Consider the following 19,468-nt stretch of genomic DNA (forward strand, 5'->3'; position numbering starts at 1 on the left):
TGAAGTAGTTTCTGTTGTTTACCTCCCATTTTACAGATGAAGAAATTGAGTCACAGAGAAGTTAATTCATTTGTTTGGAGCCCCACAGTTACCGAGTGCTTGAACAAAATTCAAGCCATCATGTGGCCCTAGAGTAGGCTTTGCTATCTCACAAGGGGGGAGAGTTTGGTGAGACGGGGAAGAAGTGAAGGGAGGCTTGAGGACCACCCTGCTTCAGAGTAGCTGGGAAGGGAAGATGAAGGGCGACAGCTGCCCTGGGTCAGGAAGGAGCAGCCATCTGCAGTCCTGCAGCCTAGCATCCCTTTCATGTCCAGGGACTGTTTAGGTCCCAGCAATGCTCAGGAGGTTGGAGAGCCAGCTGTGGCCCAAGGCTGAAAACAGAGTAGGAAGAGTTAGGGATTAAGGGAGTTTTCTAGGCTGGAATCAAAGCTAATAGTCTCTATCCGCAGGCATGTGTAGACTAGTGGGAGTTTTTGTGGGTTGGGCTGGAGGGGAGTCTGAATCCCAGTGTGATTTACTTAGGAAGAGTATCTTTTACCTTTTTTTTCTGTTCTACAGGCTTAAGCAGGGAGACTCATGGAGTGCACAGAGTCCTGGGCAGAGGGAAGATCTGCCCTTGGACCCCCTAACAGCCCTGGGCCAGTTCTGTACGTGTCTGGATCTCTGCCTTCTCACAGGTGCCTGGGTGGGGCCTGACAGTTGAGGTCTCACTTCTGGGCCCCACCCCAATGAAGGCAACTTCTCTCCCTCCCATGCCTATCCACATCCTAGGATCAACCTGTTCAAACAGGCAGTAGATGACATGCTTTTTACGTCTGAGACTCTAGAACCAGGAAGCCTGGGTTCAAAACCTACTCACCTCTTCCTGACTCCATGACCTTGGGCAGTCGCTCAATTTCTCTTAGCTTCAGGGAAAAAAGCAAAAAAAAGTTAACCAATGCTTTCCTTTCGGGGTTGGGGTGAGGATAATTAATGCTAATTTCTATCTAGGGTGATGCCTTCCACTGAAAGCCCTCCTGGATCTCCCACCGAACTGTGCCCCACACCTTATCCTTCAGAGAAATCTCTTTGATACTCCCCTGTTATGAGCTTCCATGACATTTTAGTCTTTTCCTTCTTAACATCAGTACACTGGCAGTTTAATCTTTTACGTGTGCCTGTTTGGAATTGCCTGGGAGCTCCATAAGAGTTGGGACATTTTATCTATTTTCTTCACCAACAATTGCCAAGTGCCCAGTGTTGGACCTGGCACCCAATAGGCATTTTATAAACATCACTGAATGCATGAGTGAGTGTATGAAATAGTTTCTGTTGTTCTCCCCATTTTATAAACTAGGTAACTGAGGGCAAGGGTGGTGATTCAAGGAACTATCAAGCCCTTGTGTGTGTCGGAAATTGTGCTAAGAACTTTATGCATATTACCACAGGTTACCTTCAAACCAGCAACCCCCCCTCTTTTTTTTTTTTTGTCACAAGGAAACTTGAGACCCAGGCAGGTGCTGTCACTTGCCTAAAGCCATTGGTTAGGAACTAGCAGAGCTGGATTTCAAGAACTCTACTTTAGGCGACTAGAGCGGTAACAGAAGAAGGATTTGATGGGCTACCTGAAGTGTGGACCAGGTGGGAGTGACCTACCTATCAGTGGTACAGTAGAGCGGGTGGTAACCTGACCTGAATGGTTTGGACTGGTGAGTTCTGAGGTCAAAGATTGGGGATTCAGACTAGGACCCATAAGGGAGGACAGCAATGGCATTTTAGTGGAAGCCATGTTGGGGGCGGGGCTCAGAACAGCTTGAGCAAAGTCTCTGCACTAGGACTGAGTCAGGCTCATTTAAGGGCTGAAAAGAGGCTGGGTATGACTAGAGTGGAAGGAGAGGGTGGACCACAGCAGTTTAGATCTGGACAGGCCCTGAGATCTTATCCAGTTCCCCAAGGCCCTCTCACATTTTACAGATGGGAACACTGAGGCCCAGAGAGAAGTCCCACCTCTAGCAAGTGGCAGAAACCAATCTGGGAGTCTTTCCTTCATCCCCAAGGAAATGGTTTCTGAGCTTTGTTGGGAATCTTGGGAATCACTCTTGGAAGCAAGTTCAACCCATGCTTACTGCACCCTCTACTAGGACCAGTTTCTAATAATATTCCTTTAGTTCTTGGGTAAACTATGTACAAGATAATTGGCACAGCATTGTTTATAACTGCAAATATTGGGAATGACTCAAATGCCTATCGGTAGGGGACCAGCTAAATAAATCATGGACTTTCTGACAAGAGAATGGCATATGGCAGTAAGGGAGGTCATGGAGCTCTCTGTCTCCTAATACAGAGAGGCCTCCATGGGGACAAGCAAGGGATAGAATGGCGGTGGGGTGGGGAGGGAAGCTGGGTGAAAGAGAGGATAAGAGTCTATCTTTGTATTTGTTGTGTACGCACAAAGAAACTTGGGAAGTCTACATAAGAAAATGAGATTATCAAAGAAGGCACTGGGCAGAAGGGAAACAGGATGGGAGAGGGAGACTTCATTATGTGCCCATTTATATATATATTTTTTGGAATCGTGGGAATGTATTTACCTATTAATAAAATAAAATAATAATGAGGACAGCTGCTACTCAGCTAAGGCTGAATGCTGTCATATGGGAATAAGCGGTCAGTATGGTCAGATTTTCTAATTACTCAAGAGAAGCCAGAAATCTGGATTTTATTGTACAATCTCTTGATTTTTAAATGTTGGCTCCACTTTTGCTCAGACATTTTTCAGGCCAAGTAAATAGGTCAGTGGGTCAGACATGGCCTGAGGGCCACCGGTTTCAGCCTCTAATGGCTTCCTGCTCCCAGGGCTGGAGTTCTCAACACCCCAGGGCCCCACCCCCATGTGGGCAGCAGAGGACAGAAAAGCGCCTTGTCCTGCCCCCCTCTCCTGGCACCCTCAAACCCTTGCATCTTGGGGCTGTGACATTTGGGGCTTTTAACTCAAGATCTGGAAGGCAGAGAGGGGTTATGAACTCTCAGATAATTCCTTCCCCTGGGGCCCTGCAGGCTTCGAGGCCCAGCTGCCTCCCGCTGCCCACCCATCTGTCCCTGGGAGGTGGGGACTGGAGCGAGGCTGGCAGTGATGGGGGTGGACAGGAGTCCCCGCTCTGAGCCTCGGATCACTGGGCTCTGTCCAGACACAGAATCCAAAAGGAAAAATCTAGAGACTGTGAGAAAAGGAAAACGGGCTTGGCTGTGCCTACTTGGTGTGTGCTGAGTTAATTCACCAAATTGCCGAATGCCAGAACTGGAAAGGCCCTAGGGGACCATGTCATCCAACTCCTTCACTGCACAGACTGGGAGACGGATCTCTGCTCCCCATTCACTGCCCCAGGCTGTGGCCTTGTCACCTCTCTCCTGGACAACTGGACAGGACCAACCTCCTCATTGGGCTCCCTGCAGCCCCTCTTTTGCTCCGAATATTCAGTCTCCACCCTTAGCCAGAGGGGTCTTTTTCAAAAAGAAATCTGATCAGGTTCCCTGTCCGCTCAAAACCTTCTGACTACTTCCTACCCTACTTTGAGCCAAAGTCTTCAGCCCTGCCTACAATTTCCTGCTCTCCTCTTTAACCTCACCTCCCCCTGTCTTTCCTCCCTTCCTTCTGTTCCAGCCACTGGCTCTTTGCTACTCTCTTACCATCCCAACCTAATCCCTCCTGCCTGGCTTTGTTCCCACAATTCCCCCAAGTATTCACAAGGCTCCATTTTACTCTTCTGTAAAATGTTGCCTCTTTAGAAGGGTTTTCCTGGTAATTCCCCCCTGACACTCTATCCCTTCACCTGCCTTATTTTTATCTACAACATTTATCACTGTATGATGTTATAATATGTATTTATTGGTTTCTTGCTTAGAATGTAAGATCTGTGAAGGCAGCAATCATCCCTATGTCATTCACCACTGTGTCCTCCACACTTAGCGCAACTTAGCATGTCCATGTGTAGGGATCCTGAGCCAGCTGTGACATGAAAGGACACAAGTCTATAACTGAAGTATCAGCCAGTCCTGAGTCTCTCGTTACCTGCTTAGATGACCTTGAGCAAGTCACCTCACTTATCTTCTCTGGGCCTCAGTTTCCTCATTTGTAAAACAAGGGAGTCACTAAGACACCTTCAATTCAGCGATCCTGGAAGGTCTTCTCTGTTCTGATGTCACTTTCCTCCCGATGGAATCTGAAAGTCCTTTAAACAAACAGTTGTGTTTATTTACTTACTTATTGAGTAGTTAACACAGTCACATGGCTCAAAGTCCAGAGGTGCAAAGGGGACCCATTTGTCTGTCCTACCTTGTCCTCCAGCCATCACTCCCCTTTCTGGAGGCAATCAATGACAAGTTTCCTCTCTCAGTCTCTCTCTCATCTACTTATCTCTAAACGCTATTTCACTATTTTGAAACACATAGCTTAATTATATATGGTTCTGTCCTTTGTGTTTTGTTCATGGAATAGCACTTTGGGAGCTCACTCCTTGTCAGTGCAGAGAGAGCCCTGGCTCTTTTTCATGGTTTCATAGCATTCCCTTGCAAGGATGGTCCATACTCTACTTCTCCAACCCCCTAAATAATGGGCAGTTAGGTTGTCTCTGGCCTGTTACAACAATCCATCAGTGAATAATTTTGTGGACACACCATTTGGGGTATCTGTAGACTAAATCCATTTGCTGATGGACTGGTATGTGTGTTGGTAATTTAGAGAGACATCTCTCTAGAGACCATGCCAATGTGTCCCACACATACTGGCATCGAGTAAAAGTGCTTATAAGAGGGTTTTTAAAAATGGACTGCAATTCAGCCTCAAGACTCCTTGCAGATGGGGGGATCATGCCACCTTGCTAAGCCTGGTTCTTCTTCAAAAAAAGTATCCTACTTCATGATGTGTGGTGGTAAGGATCAAAGGAGATATTATGGGGAAAGTGCTCAGCACCTTTCCTGGCACACATTAGGGCCTCTGTAAAGATTAGCCATTCCTCCTCTGCTTAATGTTATTATCTGCCCCCAGACTGTGGGCTCTGTGGGAACAAGGACCTTGTCTGCCTTGTTCACTGCTATAGCACAGATTCAAGCTAACAGAAGGTGTCTAATAATTACTTATCGAGTGAATGAGTCCACTTCTCAATGTCACTTTGCCCACCAGGCCCTCCATTGTGACCTCGCTCCTGCCTATCCATTCAACTTCAACTCCTATCCCTCTTTCCCCTTCTCCTTGGCTTCTGGCCACACTGGACTTCTCTAGGTTCCCTCCTGCCACAGTACCTTTGCATGTGCTCTTCCTCCTGCTGGAAATAATTTCTCTACCTCACCTTCACACATAGCATCTCCATTTGCTTAGTTTCTTTTTTTGTCATCCTTAGATCTTGGGTCAAAGGTTACTTTTTAAAGAAAGCTTCTTTTGCTCCATTGCCTGATTTAAGGTAGGTTAAGATATATAATCTTATTGGACTCTGAGCTTTTCATTTGAACCTTATTGTAGTTAAGAATGGTACATGCGGGGCGCCTGGGTGGCTCGGTGGGTTAAAACCTCTGCCTTCAGCTTGGGTTGTGATCCCAGGGTCCTAGAATCAAGCCCTGCATCAGGCTCTCTACTCAGCGGGGAGCCTGCTTCCCTTCCTATCTCTCTGCCTGCCTCTCTGCCTACCTGTGATCTCTGTCTGTCAAATAAACAAATAAAATCTTTTAAAAATAAAAAAGGATGGTATATGCACAAATACCAATCTTATCCTTGTGACTAAAAACCCACAGGACTTGGTACGGACTAGGCCTGTCCTATTTCCCAGTGGGTCCCCATGGCCTGGCATAGGCTAGACACTCAATAACCACTGCTTTGAGTGACTGAGTGAATGCCAACCTCTCCTCTCCACCCAAGACAGGGGAAGTTTTGACTCCACGTCTCACCCTCTTTCCAGTGGAATGAGCAACTCCTCAAAGGTTCTAGTTGGTGAAGAAGAGGAGAGGGGCGAGCGAGACAGACTGGATCCTTAATTTCCTCCAACACATTATTAGGTCATGGGTACACTCAGTCGTTCAGTAGACCTCTCCTGCAGGTCCTGGGGACCTGAAAGGAAGCCCTTGGAACCCCTAGCCCCAGCGGGCTCCAAGGCCAGTGAGAAAGAAAGCCAAAACAGTGACAAAAAAACAGGTAGCCCAAAACAAAAAAGTGACTGATGTCAAAAGAAAAGAAGGACCAAATTTCCTGTGGACGACCTGAGGGAGAGAGAGCTTCCTGGGGAGTTAGGGGTGTTGGGGGAGGGTGTCTTCTTAGGAGGAGGGGCCTTAGGGGAAGAGTAAGCACTCGACAAGTGGAGAAGGAACGCGAAGAATATTCCAGGCAGAAGGCACAGCCTGAGCAAAGACAGAGAGGCGAGAACCTTGGGATGTGTTGGGAGACTAGGGTTCAAGAAGTGTGGAGGAAGATGAGACCAAGAAGAAGCTGAGCTCACAGAAAAGTGCCAGGAGACATGGCCCTAAAGGGTCATTGCAGCACTTCTAGTAAGACAGAAAACAACTTAAATGTCCTTTCACGAGAGAATTGTTTAATAAATATGATGCTTACCTCCACACTGACCAGCCAGAGACAGGTGACTAATGTCTAACATCAGTGAGGATATGCATCACCGGTAGGGCAGTAAATGAGCACAGCCATTCTGGAGAGGAGTGTGGTAGTATTTAGGGGAAAGAAGCATATTCACGCCTTATATGACAAGGCAATAGCGCGCTAGGGTGATCAGGGTGGCTCTGTATGGACTGATGGAGAGAAGAAAGGGAACTCAAGCATCCACAACCAAGGGAAAGGACAAGTGAAGTGAGGGGGGAAGGAGCTCAGGTTCTCTGGAGCTTTCAGGAGGAAGGACCTAGAGATACACAGAGTAGATGGACAGAGCTGAAAATACCAGATGAGAAAAAATAAAGGAGCAGGACATGAACATGGGTTGTATCACAATAATATTTATCTGGATTTAAAACACATATCCAGTTTATCCATTTCTATTAAAACTGGCCGAACCTAGCAACTCCACTCGTGGATAGAGACACAACAGCAAGGCTTGCGTGCGTGTTTATACCCACAGACATACAACTGTTCCTATCTGCACTTTGTAACAGCCCCACGCTGGAAACCACCTTATGTCACCCATGGCAGCAGAATGGCTTAATTGTGGTGTATTTCGACCAGTGGAGTACTTTACAGCATTGAAAGTAAGTGATCCATCCCAACTACACACATAATAGAGATAAATCTCATGAACAAAATGATGAGCAAAGGAATCAGACACAAAAGAGCACACACTGCATGATTCCATTTGTATAAATGTCAAAAACAGACAAAATCAATGGCTGGTGCTAGAAGTCCGGGTGGTGGTTAGTCTTAGGGCAGTGGCTGGGAGGCCTTGGAGGGGATCTCCTAGTTCTGTGGTTTGATCTGGTTATATAGGTGTGTTCCATTTTTGAAAGTTCACGAACTATCATATACTTACGATTTGTCCTCTTCTCTGTGTGTGTGTGATACCTTCATTAAATTTTTAAAAAATCCATAAGCACACAAAACAACTATTGTGCATTTTGTAAGCAGTCTCAAATATTTAAGGATGTCTATCAAACATGAAGAGAGTTTTAGTGAGGTCAGAATTGAGGGGGTTGGGGAGGAAAAGGAGGAAATGGTACAAACAAGAGAGGATCCTTGCAGATTACCTCCTGACCCTGTGCTAAGAACTGAGTGGTGGGACCTAATCAACCCTCTGTACTTCAGTGCATAAGAAATAAATGTAAATTTTAATTTAGAAAGCTAGAGAAACAAATGAAATACGGTACTTCTACACCATAGAAAACATGGCAGCTGTCAGAAGGCAGGAGAGTGATCTAAATATACCAATCAAAAATATCCAAGAGAGGGTGCCTGGGTGGCTCAGGTGGTTGAGTGTCTGTCTTTGGCTCAGGTCATGATCTCTGGGTCCTGGGATCGAGCCCTGCATTGGGCTCCTGGTTCAGTGGGAAATCCGCTTCTGCCTCTCCACCTGCTTGTGCTCTTTCTTTCTCTCCAATAAATAAAAAGTAAACCTTTATTTTAAAAAGTTTCTTTTAAAAAAATGTCCAAGAGTAAACAGACTACAGAGGGATGCATTTGTGAGTGCTGCCCTCCATCCGCCATCCCACCCTGCCACCCACATGATGGTTGCCCCTATTTTCTTGGGGTTTCTAACTATGTCTTTAAATGAATATCACGGTTCTGAAAAGACACACTCAAACTGGGACTCTAAGGGGAACTGGGATGGGGGGAGGGGTGTCAAAAAGGAACTTGAGTCTTTTCTGTAATGTTTTCACTTTTGGTAAGAAGAATCTACTCCTGGATTTTAAAATGAATAGATTTAGTGTTCAAGGTAGTAGTAAAGGCCAGTGCAGGGAGGCCTGGAATGTTCTGGCCTTGCATTCCCTTTGAGGTCACTTAAGATTTTTCAAGTTGAGCCATGGGACCATCTGTTGCCTGACGAAATCGGGGCGAGGGGAGCTGGAAGACAGGTCCCCACCTGGCGTCCCCATCTGGCTGCATGACCTCAGAGGGGTCTCATCCCCTTTCCGGGCCTCAGTGTCTTCATCTGCCCTATGGGAATCAGGTTTCTGTGTTACTGGGGGGTGTGGGAGGATGAGGTGAGGGCACAGAGGAAGATCATATGAATATAAGGATTATTCTCTGGGTCAGAGGAGGAGGAGTGGAGCCCTCCTCTCCACCTGCCAAGCCCACGAGGGTGCAAAGGAAGCAGAGAGGGGCTGGGGACCACCCAGGAGAGCAAACAGTCCATCTGTGGGACAGGGGCACGTTGTCAGCAGCTGGGAGGCCCAGCCTGAACTACTCACAGGCCAGAGCCCATGAGGCAACCACCCAGGTTGCCTGGAGAATTAGGGTATTGAGCGGGCTTCTTGCTGCTCCCAGCCCCAGTGCCGTATGGTCCTGTTGCCTCTCCAAGTCCCCATCATCACTCTCCCACCCTTAATATCCCACTCCTGGGGCTGTTCTCCTCCCCCCTTTTAACCCTTCTTAGCCCCACAGCCGGAGAACGCTTTCACAAAATAAACTCCATCATGTTCCATACTCCCTCAAAACCTTCCAGTAGCCTCTCACGGATCTATGAACAAAATCCAATTCCCTTACCTTAGCCAAAAAGTTCTGGCATGATCTGCCACTCCCACCGCCCACCTCCAGCATAGGGGTTAAGAGCCTGGTCTCAAAGAGAATCTGCCCAGTTAGAGTTCTGGCTCTTTTCTTCCTCCATTCACTCAAAAATGCCTACGGACCACCTGCTATGCACTAGGCACTGTTCTAGGCATTTGGGATACATCAGTGACAAATGAGACAAAGATTCCTGCTCTCGCAGAACTCCCTTTCTAGCAGAAGGAGACTAACAGTAAATACAAGTAAGTTAATTACATAACACACTGGAAAGTGACAAATGCTATGAGAAAAAGGAGGAAAAGTGGAGCAGAAGAGGTTGTTCAGAGTACGGGGACGAGCGGGGTTTACAGTTTTAAATGCAGGCGAGTGGTTGGGGAAGGTCTCACTGAGAAGGTGAAATTTAAGCCTAGACTTGAAGGAGGGAGACATGCAGACATGAGGGCAGAGGGAAACAGTGGTGAGATAGGCGGGAAATGCCTCAGAGAGGCAGGGCTGGGCAGACAGGGTCTCATGGGTCTGGGCAAGGAGTTTGGCTTTTACTGAGTAAGATGTGAGTTTTGGGGGGGTTTAACCATAAGGAGTGGGGGAAGCATGACAGGGAAGGAGCCGAAGCCCAGCAGACTTTGCAGGTGTCCTGTGAATGGCAGCTTTAGCCTGATCCCATGGGAGAACTGTGGGATGTAAGTCATACCTCCGAGTTATCCACCCACACCGGCACCAGCATCCCAGGCAAGGAAGGTAGGCTTTCCTATCTCTGAAATAATGGGTTATAGCTTAGGCGGAAGGTAAGTCACCCCAGGAGGCTCCAGCAGCCTGTGGGCAAGGGCTGGTCATTGAATGCATATCCAAAGAGGGTGCGCAGTAAAAGGAGATCCTAGGAGGATGGGTACAGCATTAATCTTGTTGGCTCCAGTCCCCAAACACCAAAGTCCCAGCAGCCATATCCCTTCTGGCCTGGGCTTAGGGTGACTAAAGATCGGGGGTGTGCCCAGTGTGACCAAGCAGGGTTTTTCTGGTTAGGGATCGGCACCCCCAGACCTCTGCCCACCCCGATCCCCCACTCGAGCCTGCAGAGGGATTCATCTTCTGCAATATCCTGACCATGTGGCAGTTCAGGCTTCCTTCTGGGATTCGAACTAGTTACCCTCGACTTAGTTCTGCCCATCTTTGAATATTGTGGATTTTAGAAAGTTCTGCTTCATGTTCAGTCTACTCTTTTATTCTGTAAACGTTAGCTGAGCACCCACTGTGTGCAAGGCACCGTTCTAAGTTCTAAAGACACAGTAGAGAACAAGACAGATATGGTTTCCGCCCTCGAGCTTACAGCTGGACAGGCAGAAGATTGGAGAAAAAGATAGTATTTAAGCACAGAGTTGGGGACACTGGGGAAGCTATGTGAGCCTAGAGGAGACTCCAGGCCCTTGAGAAGAGGTGACACCAAGCTGATTAGTGGAGGTGTACCTTGACACAGGTACAAAGGTGCAGGAGAAAATTAATCCAGGCTAATGAGGAGTGAGGGCAAAGGCCCTGAGATGTGCCCCCCGCCATTGCCTGCTACCCCCACTGCTACTCCCTGATGCAATGACCATCCTTACTTTCTAGATGACTGTAGCAGCCTTCCTCTTGGGTTCCCCAAAGAGGGACAACGAAACTGGGATATGCAGTCACTAACTCTTCTGTCTTCTTGGTTCAGGGTCGCTCCTGGGGGCCTTCACTCACCAGCATTCCCCCACTCAGCTCGCACCTGTGAGTGGAGAGAAGCCGGAAGCCACAGGCTTGTGCACCATCGTGTGCAGCTGACATCCAAGGAGGGCTTCTCCGGTTTGGGCGGGGCACCTACAACCCCTTCTATAGAACCGTCTGCTCAATGTCCCCTTTCTGACCTCATCTCCTATCTTCTTCCCCCTGCTCATTCTGTTCTACCTACACTGACCTTGCTAGCCTTCCAGTTTGCCAAAAAAAGCCTCATCTCAGGGCCTTCACGTTTGCTATTCCCTCCACCTGGAACACGTTTCCCCCAGACATTCACATGGCTCGCCCCGTGCCTATTCCGCATCTCTGCTCCAGGGCAACCTCATTAGAGAAGCCCTCCCTGACCGCCTTGTTGCAGAAAGCCCCTCCATCAGTTTTTCTTTATCTTGCCCTGAGCTGCTGTTTTCCATAGCATTTATCCACCTGACATATATTTACTTGTTCCTGTGTTTATCATCTGTCTCTCCTGCCAGACTGGAAGCTTTCTGAGGGCAAGGACCATGTCTGGTTTTTGCTCATGGCAGAGGTCCTCTAACAGGGTCTGGGCAGTCAATAAATATTTGTGAAATAAATGGTTCTAAACACAAATGAAACATATGACTTCCCTCCCCAACACTTCCAGGGGCCAGAGGTGCTCTCTAAGGGACAGTCACGGTCAATCTCGGAGCCTACTTTAATCCTTCCCTATCCAGTCTCATTTGCCAGGGGTCAAGGGTCAGGCTGGTCTAGCCCTCTTGGGGTCCCAATGTCTTCAGAAGAGACCTGGTCCCGGGGTCTAGGCCCCAGGGATGCCTGGTAAGCCCTGTTTCTCCTTTGGCAAATCTTCCTCCTTCCTTCATAGGGCCTGTGCCTGCGTTTCTGAACCAGAAGGTGTTTACACAAAACATCTTGGGTTTGGCGACAAATTCACCCTCAGTGAGGAATCCTTAATGAAGCTCCTTCTTTCCCCAGGCAGGGCAGCTTTAGAGAAAATTAGCTCTGTCTCTGGCACTTGAAGGAAGCCAAGGCCAGGCAAGGAGGAGTTCCTATTGGGGTTTCTGGGGCCACAATCTGGAGGAGAGTTGTTTTTTTTTTTTTTTTTTTTTTTTTTTCCAGAGACAGCCGTGGTATAGAGACCAGAACCTAGGCACACATTTGCTCCTGACTTTCTGTGTGACAAAGCATTGCCTTTCTCCTGGCCTCAGTTTACAGCTATGAAATGGGCAGTAATAACCCATCTCTACACAAACTGTGAAATTCAAACAAGGCAAGGGATGTAAAAGGGCTTGGTTACGAGGGACCGAATGAGAGCATAAAAAGCTGGAATCAGGGAGGCAGGAGGTCAGAATTCTAGTCTCAGGTCTGCTGTTGACTTTGTAAGATCCTCACCTCCCTCTGGACTTCAGCTTTTTCACATGTATAATGAGGGGTTTGGGCATGAAGATCTCTAGGGAACTTTCTTGTTCTGAAGGACAGCCACATTCCACCTGCATGCCTCTTCTTGGAGGTCCTTCCAAATCCCATGGCCCACGCCGATTTACTTTCTAGCACTTATGGAACTTCTTTTCTGAGCTGACGCTTCATCGCTCACTGCACATGGTTTTCCAGCCCCTTCTTTGGGTCTAGGTCAACTACTCCGGACATTGTGCCCAAGACAGGGGTTTAACAAATACTGGTGAAGGCTGAATTTTATTTATTTATTTTAAAGATTCTATTTATTTATTTATTTCACAGAGAGAGAGGGAGAGATCACAAGTGGGCAGGCAGAGAGAGAGGGGGAAGCAGGATCCCTGCTGAGCAGAGAGCCCGATATGGGGCTCTATCCCAGGACCCTGAGATCATGACCTGAGCTGAAGGCAGAAGCTTAACCCACTGAGCCACTCGGGCACTCCCAAAGTTGAATTTTAAAAATGATTCCTGCCTTCTTCTGATCCTGCAGAGAGACAATGAGGGGGATTTGTATCACTCCATTTTATAAATTGGAAACTGAAGGTGTCAGAGGTTAAATAGAAGTCACACTGATACACAGGCCTTCTCCGTGTTCCTTAGGGGAAGAATGATTTGTATTATGCCAAAACACGTATCACTGCTTGCCATAGTATGTAACTACTTGTTTTGTCATGAACTGTCGTGTTTCCCACTAGGATGAAGTTACACGAGAGCAGGGACTATGTTTTATTCACTGCTGCACCCTCGACACCTAAGACTGCCTGGCCCCTGGAGGTGCTCAACAAACAGAGGAAGGGAAGTAGGAGGGATAGGAGACCGCTCTGCGGACTATACTCTCTGAGCCTGCAGGGGCCGCTCCAATCTCGCCCCCAAAGCTAGACCCCGCCTCTCGCGTCCTGCGGACGCTTGCGAGTTGGAGCCTGCGCACCACTGTTCTTTTAATTGCGTTTGCGCGGCGGAAGCCCTGCCCATGCGCGTGCGCAGCCGACGCCGCTCCCAAACGGAGTTTAGGAGGTGTAGCGGCCCGCCTGAGCCGGAGTTGGCGGCCACCATGCTGTCACCAGAGGCGGAGCGGGTGCTGCGGTACCTGGTGGAGGTGGAAGAGCTCGCCGAGGAGGTGCTGGCGGACAAGCGGCAGGTAGGAGGCCCGTTCGTGGCTCTGGGGCCGGGGTTCGGCGGTTGGGGCCTGGCGGCGAGCGCTGTAGGCCGCGTGCGGGTTTCGGAATCCCAGTGGGCTGGTGGGCTCACGGCGGTGACCACAGACGTGGGGCGGTGGTGAGGCAAGGTGGGCCAGACATCTGCTACGGCCCCGCGCTTCACGTATTTATTAGCACGTATTAAATGAGCGCCTGGTCGGTGCCGGGGATTGTCTCCATCGTTCCTCCCCCACTCTCCGTGCCCTCCGGATCCCGAGCCACTATCTCTTTGTGTGGTTTACCTGAACACCTTTTTCAAAATGCAGTTCCTCCTCAGGCCCCATCCCACTGACCGTGGGTGCACTGCCTTCGCCAAGGCTCTCGGGAGAAGAAGAAGAGAAAAGAGACCGGAGTAGTCTTGAGATTGGGCAGGTGGAGACGCTTTGTACACCTGTATAGGAAGTCTGGGTCTTGTGCTAATTTAAGTGCTAAGTGATTGGAGAGAGTTATTGGGGGAAAGGAGAATGATGTGACTGGATTTAGGCTTTAAAAGGATTCCTCTGGCTGCCGTGTGGAGCACAGAACATAGGGGGTCAAGGGGCCTGTGAGGGGCCACTGCCAAAGTTCAGGCAAGGGATGGGTTTGGGCCAGGGAGGTGGTGATGGAGACAAATGAATGGGTCAGAGGTATATTTTGGAGGCGGATTTAGTAGGCCTTGGTGATGGTTGTATGTGGGTTGAGGGAGTAGGAGGAGTGGAGAATGATTCATGATTCCTCATTTCCAATTAGAATAATTGGATGATTGGTAGGGTATTTACTGAAAAGTGGAAGACTTGGATAAGTGCCCATTAAACACTGCATCAGGGTGTGCATGCTGGTGATAAAATAGCGATTAAAATGTCTCAAGCACTTACTGTGTGTCAGGTTCTATGCTAGCTCGTTTAGTTCCTGGCTCAGTAACCTGGGAGGTAGGTGCCATTCATATCTTCATTTCTCAGAAGGTGAAATTACACAGCTCACATTCAAAACTTGGTATTGCAGACACTCCAGAGCCAACGCTGTCAAGAAACTGTACTACCTCCTTACTTCCTTAGTAGTTTCTGTGATGCTAGGTCAGAAACAGCTGGAGGAGCTTGTCCAGGGGGAGGCTTTGATTCCCCTCCTGATTTTGAAATGCTCTGAAGCTTGAGCATTAGCACTCTTGTGAATAATAACGAATTATCCATTTAATCAGCCAATATTTCCCCAGCACTTCTCTGTGGGGAGAGTACCTGCACCCTGCACAGAGCATTGTCTTTAAAGACCTGGAAAGTGGATAGGGGAAGAAATACATTTACACATCAGTGTGCTTTAGGCATGACATTGGAAGAAACCCAGGAATGATGCCTTGTCTCTGTTGGGTTTTAACAGCCCCGTGTCTGTTGGAAGGTGGTGGTTTGGGACAGGAGGGAGCTGAGTTCTCTCCTGCCCCTGTGCTTTGCAGATTGTGGACCTGGACACCAAAAGAAATCAGAACCGGGAGGGCCTACGGGCCCTGCAGAAGGATCTGAGCCTCTCTGGTAAGTCAAGGTTTTGTCACTGCAGCCCTGGAGGTGTGTCCTTCCAAGGCTTTCAGCTTGTCCGTAATAGAGACCAAAAGCCACACATACGTGACATAGCGTATGGAGATGAGGAAGAAAATGTTGCAGGTCTGATACTGGTCTGCTTGCTGTTCCTAAGACCCCAAGCAAATTACAGGTCTTTGCTGTTCCTGTTTCCTTTGCATAGCTCACTCTTTCCTCAGATGTGTGCAGGGTTCATGCCTCACTTTCTTCAGATCTCTGCCCAAATGTCACATAATCAGTGAGGCAATCCCTCTTACCCTGCTTTATTTTTCTCCAGAGTACTTAGCCTTATCAGGGTCTCACAAATTGTATCTTTGCTTATTTATTCCTTCTCCTCCACTGTATCATAAGCCCGATGAGGGCAGAAACTTTGTCTTGTTCTGCTGTGTTCTCAGCACCTAAAGCAAAGCCTGGCAGAGAGTAGGTGTTCAAAAATATTTGTTGACAGAGTGACCATTTGCCATTTCAGAAGATGTGATGGTTTGCTTCGGGAACATGTTTATCAAGATGCCTCATTCTCAAACGAAGGAAATGATTGAGAAAGGTAAGACCTTCTGGGGATGGGTCAGGGACACGTCTCCCCCGCCAGCCTCGGTCTTAACCCAGAACTGAGAGTCAGGCTTTGGGCCATTTGATGAGAGGCAGCTGCATTACAGGGCTCAGACAGGTGTGAGTTTTAATCCCTGCTCTGCCAGTCTTGAGTTATTTCCTCATCTCTGAAGGAGGGGATGCATCCCCAGAGCACAGTTGTGAAGTGGAGATAAAACTGTGTGTGCACAGGGGCACCTGGGTGGCTCAGTGGGTTAAGGCCTCTGCCTTCAGCTCAGGTCATGATCCCAGGGTCCTGGGATCGAGCCCTGCATCGGGCTCTCTGCTCAGCGGGAAGCCTGCTTCCCTTCCTCTCTCTCTGCCTGCCTCTCTGCCTACTTGTGATCTCTGTCTGTTAAATAAATAAATAAAAATCTTTAAAAAACAAAACAAAACTGTGTACATAGCCTAGTGATTGTTTATCACTGAGGAACGAGCTGAGCCACAGATACAGAAAACCCAGTAAGTGGAGGTTAGGGAAATCTGGTTCTGTTTTTCTCGTCAGTTGTCCAGAGGTGGGCAGTCCAGGACGGGCACTGACGCTTAGCATGGTCACCCTCATGTATTCTTGGAGGGGCTGTGTCATCATCTTAGGCCTCATGTCCATAGGCCAGCCTGCAGGAATGGCAGACGGCTTGCTCTCTCTGTACATGGCCTTGCCTTCTATTTAGAAATACCGCTGTTCTCCTCAGAATTCTGACATCTCATTAGCCAGAACTGCGTCATGTGCCCCCCACCGCTGTAGCTGCAAGGGAGCCTGGCAGGGTGCACTTTTATGTTTCACAGCCCCTGCCGTAGAGACTGCACTGAAAATGGAGGTTTGGGGAGAGTGAGTCTCTAGGGTCTGCCATAGCCTGGGCACTCAGCATGTTACTCAAATCTTCACAACTGCGATCCTGGAGGCTCTTTGGAGAAGCATCATAAAGGCAAAAGGTTAAGGTGCAGATGCGTCCTTGGCTGGAAAAAGGAAAGATTATGCATGTTTTCTCTTCCCCTACCCTTGAAAATATATGTGCCAAAGGACCAGCAAGGTCGCCTCTGTCCCTGAAGGCAGAATTTCTCTGTCCTTGTTGAAATAAAATTTTAGCAAAGGAGACTGTATCAACTTAGAGAACTTGCCAGATTCCTGTTGAAAAATACACACTAATATTATGGTTATAAAATTAAGAGTTGTCATTGCACTTGAGTGGTGGGCAGGCCACTCAGGTTGAGCTTTCAGAGGGGTCAGTTGCCTGGGTTCAGGATTTGATCCTCAGCTGTCTCGGCCCACAAGTGTGGTCTTGGCACCATACCTAGAAGGGTTCTGGGACATTATCATCACTGGTTCTCTGGGGTCGATGGGAGCTCAACAAGCTCATAAGAGACCAGGGTTGCTCATTTACCATGAGCGCCAGAACCATTGCCCAGGCCAGAGGGCTTGGCTGCTCCGGTGTTCACCCCATCAGAAAGAATGAAAATCTGTGGGGAGGACAGACTAGCCAGCGTGTCATCATGAGCACGTGGAGTCGGGTGACATTAGGCAGTTGCATCACCAAGCTTTGTAGCCTCTACTTCTAATAGTGCAGTTTGCATTCAGGTGTGATCCATCTTGGCAAGATAATCTTTTCTGTTCATGGTGAATTAGGTTAAGCTTGAGCATCAGGCTTGCCCATTGATTGTTTAGGTCACATGTTACCACGGTCATGTTGTTTAAAAACTGCTCACCTTGATGGACTTGGGTTTGTGAGATTCCTTAGCCACACATTTTCCAACCATCTTGGATGGGCTGGGTCTAGGTTCTTCATTCTGGTCTCATGTTTCAGTATTCTGTAATTTCACAGTGGGAGGGGGACCTACTGTCCAGATGTTGCCTTCCCTACCCCTGAACATCCAAAGGTACTTTGCATAATGAAGACAGGTCAGTGGACAGAGAGGTGGGTCCTCAGTCCTGTCCTGGGCTCTCTTAGCGGTCTTGGGCAAATCACCTCCCTTCTCTAGATCTTTACTTCTTTCCTCAGTTGGTCTCTGAGGTCCCCTTCTTCCCAAATGCCAGAAGCCCTTGCTTTCAAGGAGGCTGAAGAAAAGCTGACATCCCCAGCTGCCTCTGGGTCAGTGTGTCTGTAGTATAGCCCCATCCTCTGCCCACCTCATCTTTTTCAGATCAGGATCATCTGGATGAAGAAATAGAGAAACTCCGGAAACAACTTAAAGTGAAGGTTAACCGCCTCTTTGAGGCCCAAGGTATGGGCCTGGATGGAACTGGAAACCAGGAGGGGAGAGAACTGTCCACATGGACTTTACAGAGCACGGGTGGGAAGCCTCTCCCAGGTGGGTGGGCGAGGGCCTGGGCGGCACGAGCCACCCGGAGGCTGTGGGCAGGGTGGTGGTCATAGCTGCCCAGAGATGGAATGGACAGAGAGGTTTGTGGGGTGTTACTCCTGTGTCAAGTTGTCTTCTGCCATAAGAGGAACAGCCTGGGGTGTCTTACATTATATCCTAGGCATGGTACAGGAACCAGAACAGCTCTAACTGAGGGGACTCAGAGGGCCTCAGGTCGGATGGTCAAGGTCAGAGCTGACCTTCTGGGTAACCCTAACTATTCCAGACTGGTCACAGGTCTGGCAGCAATCAGTAGGTTTCTGGGCAGCAGTCATGACTCTGCAGGTTCTTGGGGACTATGTGCTTTGTCCAATACACTGAAGAACTCGAGGCCCTTCCCTGTTAGACCTTAAGGCTAAGTGTTTGGAGCATGAATGCAGCAAAAACCCCTTTCCTGGGCCTGACTCCAGGGCCAGCAGGAGGTAGGACAATAGGAGGCCCAACTTGCTGATGGATTGTTTTCTCCCCCTAGGCAAACCAGAGTTGAAGGGTTTTAACCTGAATCCCCTCAACCAGGATGAACTTAAAGCTCTCAAGATCATCTTAAAAGGATGAAACTTAAGAACCATGATGGGGGAACCTATGACAGCATCTCCCTCTGTGGTCATGGAGGACCCAGGACTCTCCAGCTTCATAACCTGCAAGGACATGATCTACACTGCTAGGCGATAGGTGTCAGGAATCTGAGCATGAGAAGCCTCTGTCTGTGGGGATTGTGACTTTGTGACGGCAGGAGGGAGCCCTCAGCCTGCCAGTGTCTGCTGAGTCCCACCATTGGAGCTGGATAGACACAAGACCCATTGATGGGCCTTGGCTGCCACCAGCGGTGGGCGGGGGCAGTGCCCGTGGGGGTGTGAGAATGACCGCAGCAGGCACTTCTAACAAGGGCCTGCTGTTCAGATGGGCCCCCAGCAGCAGAGGGGAGCATCATTCCTGCATTCCTTTCAGGAACAGAGGCATTCTCAAGCAGCATGTAGTGGAATTGGAGTAAAGCGGGAGGCTCACAGGTGGTTTCTGAATGAAGGGCAGAATCTTGGTGCTTCGTAGGTCACCACAGCCATCTGTGGGGCGGACACGCCATTCCCCACCACGGCCTCCACTGTGGCCCTTTTTTCCTGCCTGCCCTTGGGACGGAGCCCAGAGCGGGTGCTGCATAGCGGACTTGGCACCTGCTGTTGAGTCAGAAAGTCCTTGCAGAGTCCTGCACCGGGGGTGGGGGAGGGAGCTGCCTCTTCACATAGCTCTCCGCCGCCTCTGAAGGCAGGCCCTGGGCTGGACTGCTCAGAGTTCCGGCCTGCCCTCTGTGCTCTCCGATCCTCGGGTCAGTGTGCTGTGAGGGCAGCACTGTGTCTTTCATGTTCATTGAGGGCTTAATAAACATTTCCTAAGGGAATGAATGGTAGCTCTGTTCTTTACCT

The 19,468-nt window shown here is 48.9% G+C and overlaps 1 protein-coding gene across 1 annotated transcript; it reads left to right on the plus strand.

Annotated features, from left to right (window-relative positions):
- Positions 1-13,336: 13,336 nt before the first annotated feature.
- Positions 13,337-19,463, plus strand: PDRG1 (p53 and DNA damage regulated 1). The gene is made up of 5 exons (XM_080814374.1): positions 13,337-13,502; positions 14,984-15,059; positions 15,574-15,648; positions 17,832-17,912; positions 18,523-19,463. The coding sequence occupies exons 1-5, from the start codon at positions 13,416-13,418 to the stop codon at positions 18,603-18,605; spliced, it is 402 nt and encodes a 133-aa protein (XP_080670500.1). The 5' UTR covers positions 13,337-13,415; the 3' UTR covers positions 18,606-19,463.
- Positions 19,464-19,468: the final 5 nt, after the last annotated feature.

This window comes from Martes martes (genome assembly GCF_963455335.1).
Source record: "Martes martes genome assembly, chromosome: 9".
NCBI lineage: Eukaryota > Metazoa > Chordata > Mammalia > Carnivora > Mustelidae > Martes > Martes martes.

Bases quoted from the DNA above. Each gene is read 5' to 3' on its own strand.
- PDRG1 (XM_080814374.1), top strand. From the start codon at position 13,416: ATGCTGTCACCAGAGGCGGAGCGGGTGCTGCGGTACCTGGTGGAGGTG. The intron at 13,503-14,983 runs GTAGGAGGCCCG...TGTGCTTTGCAG, and splicing joins TGCTGGCGGACAAGCGGCAG to ATTGTGGACCTGGACACCAA. The intron at 15,060-15,573 runs GTAAGTCAAGGT...TTGCCATTTCAG, and splicing joins GAAGGATCTGAGCCTCTCTG to AAGATGTGATGGTTTGCTTC.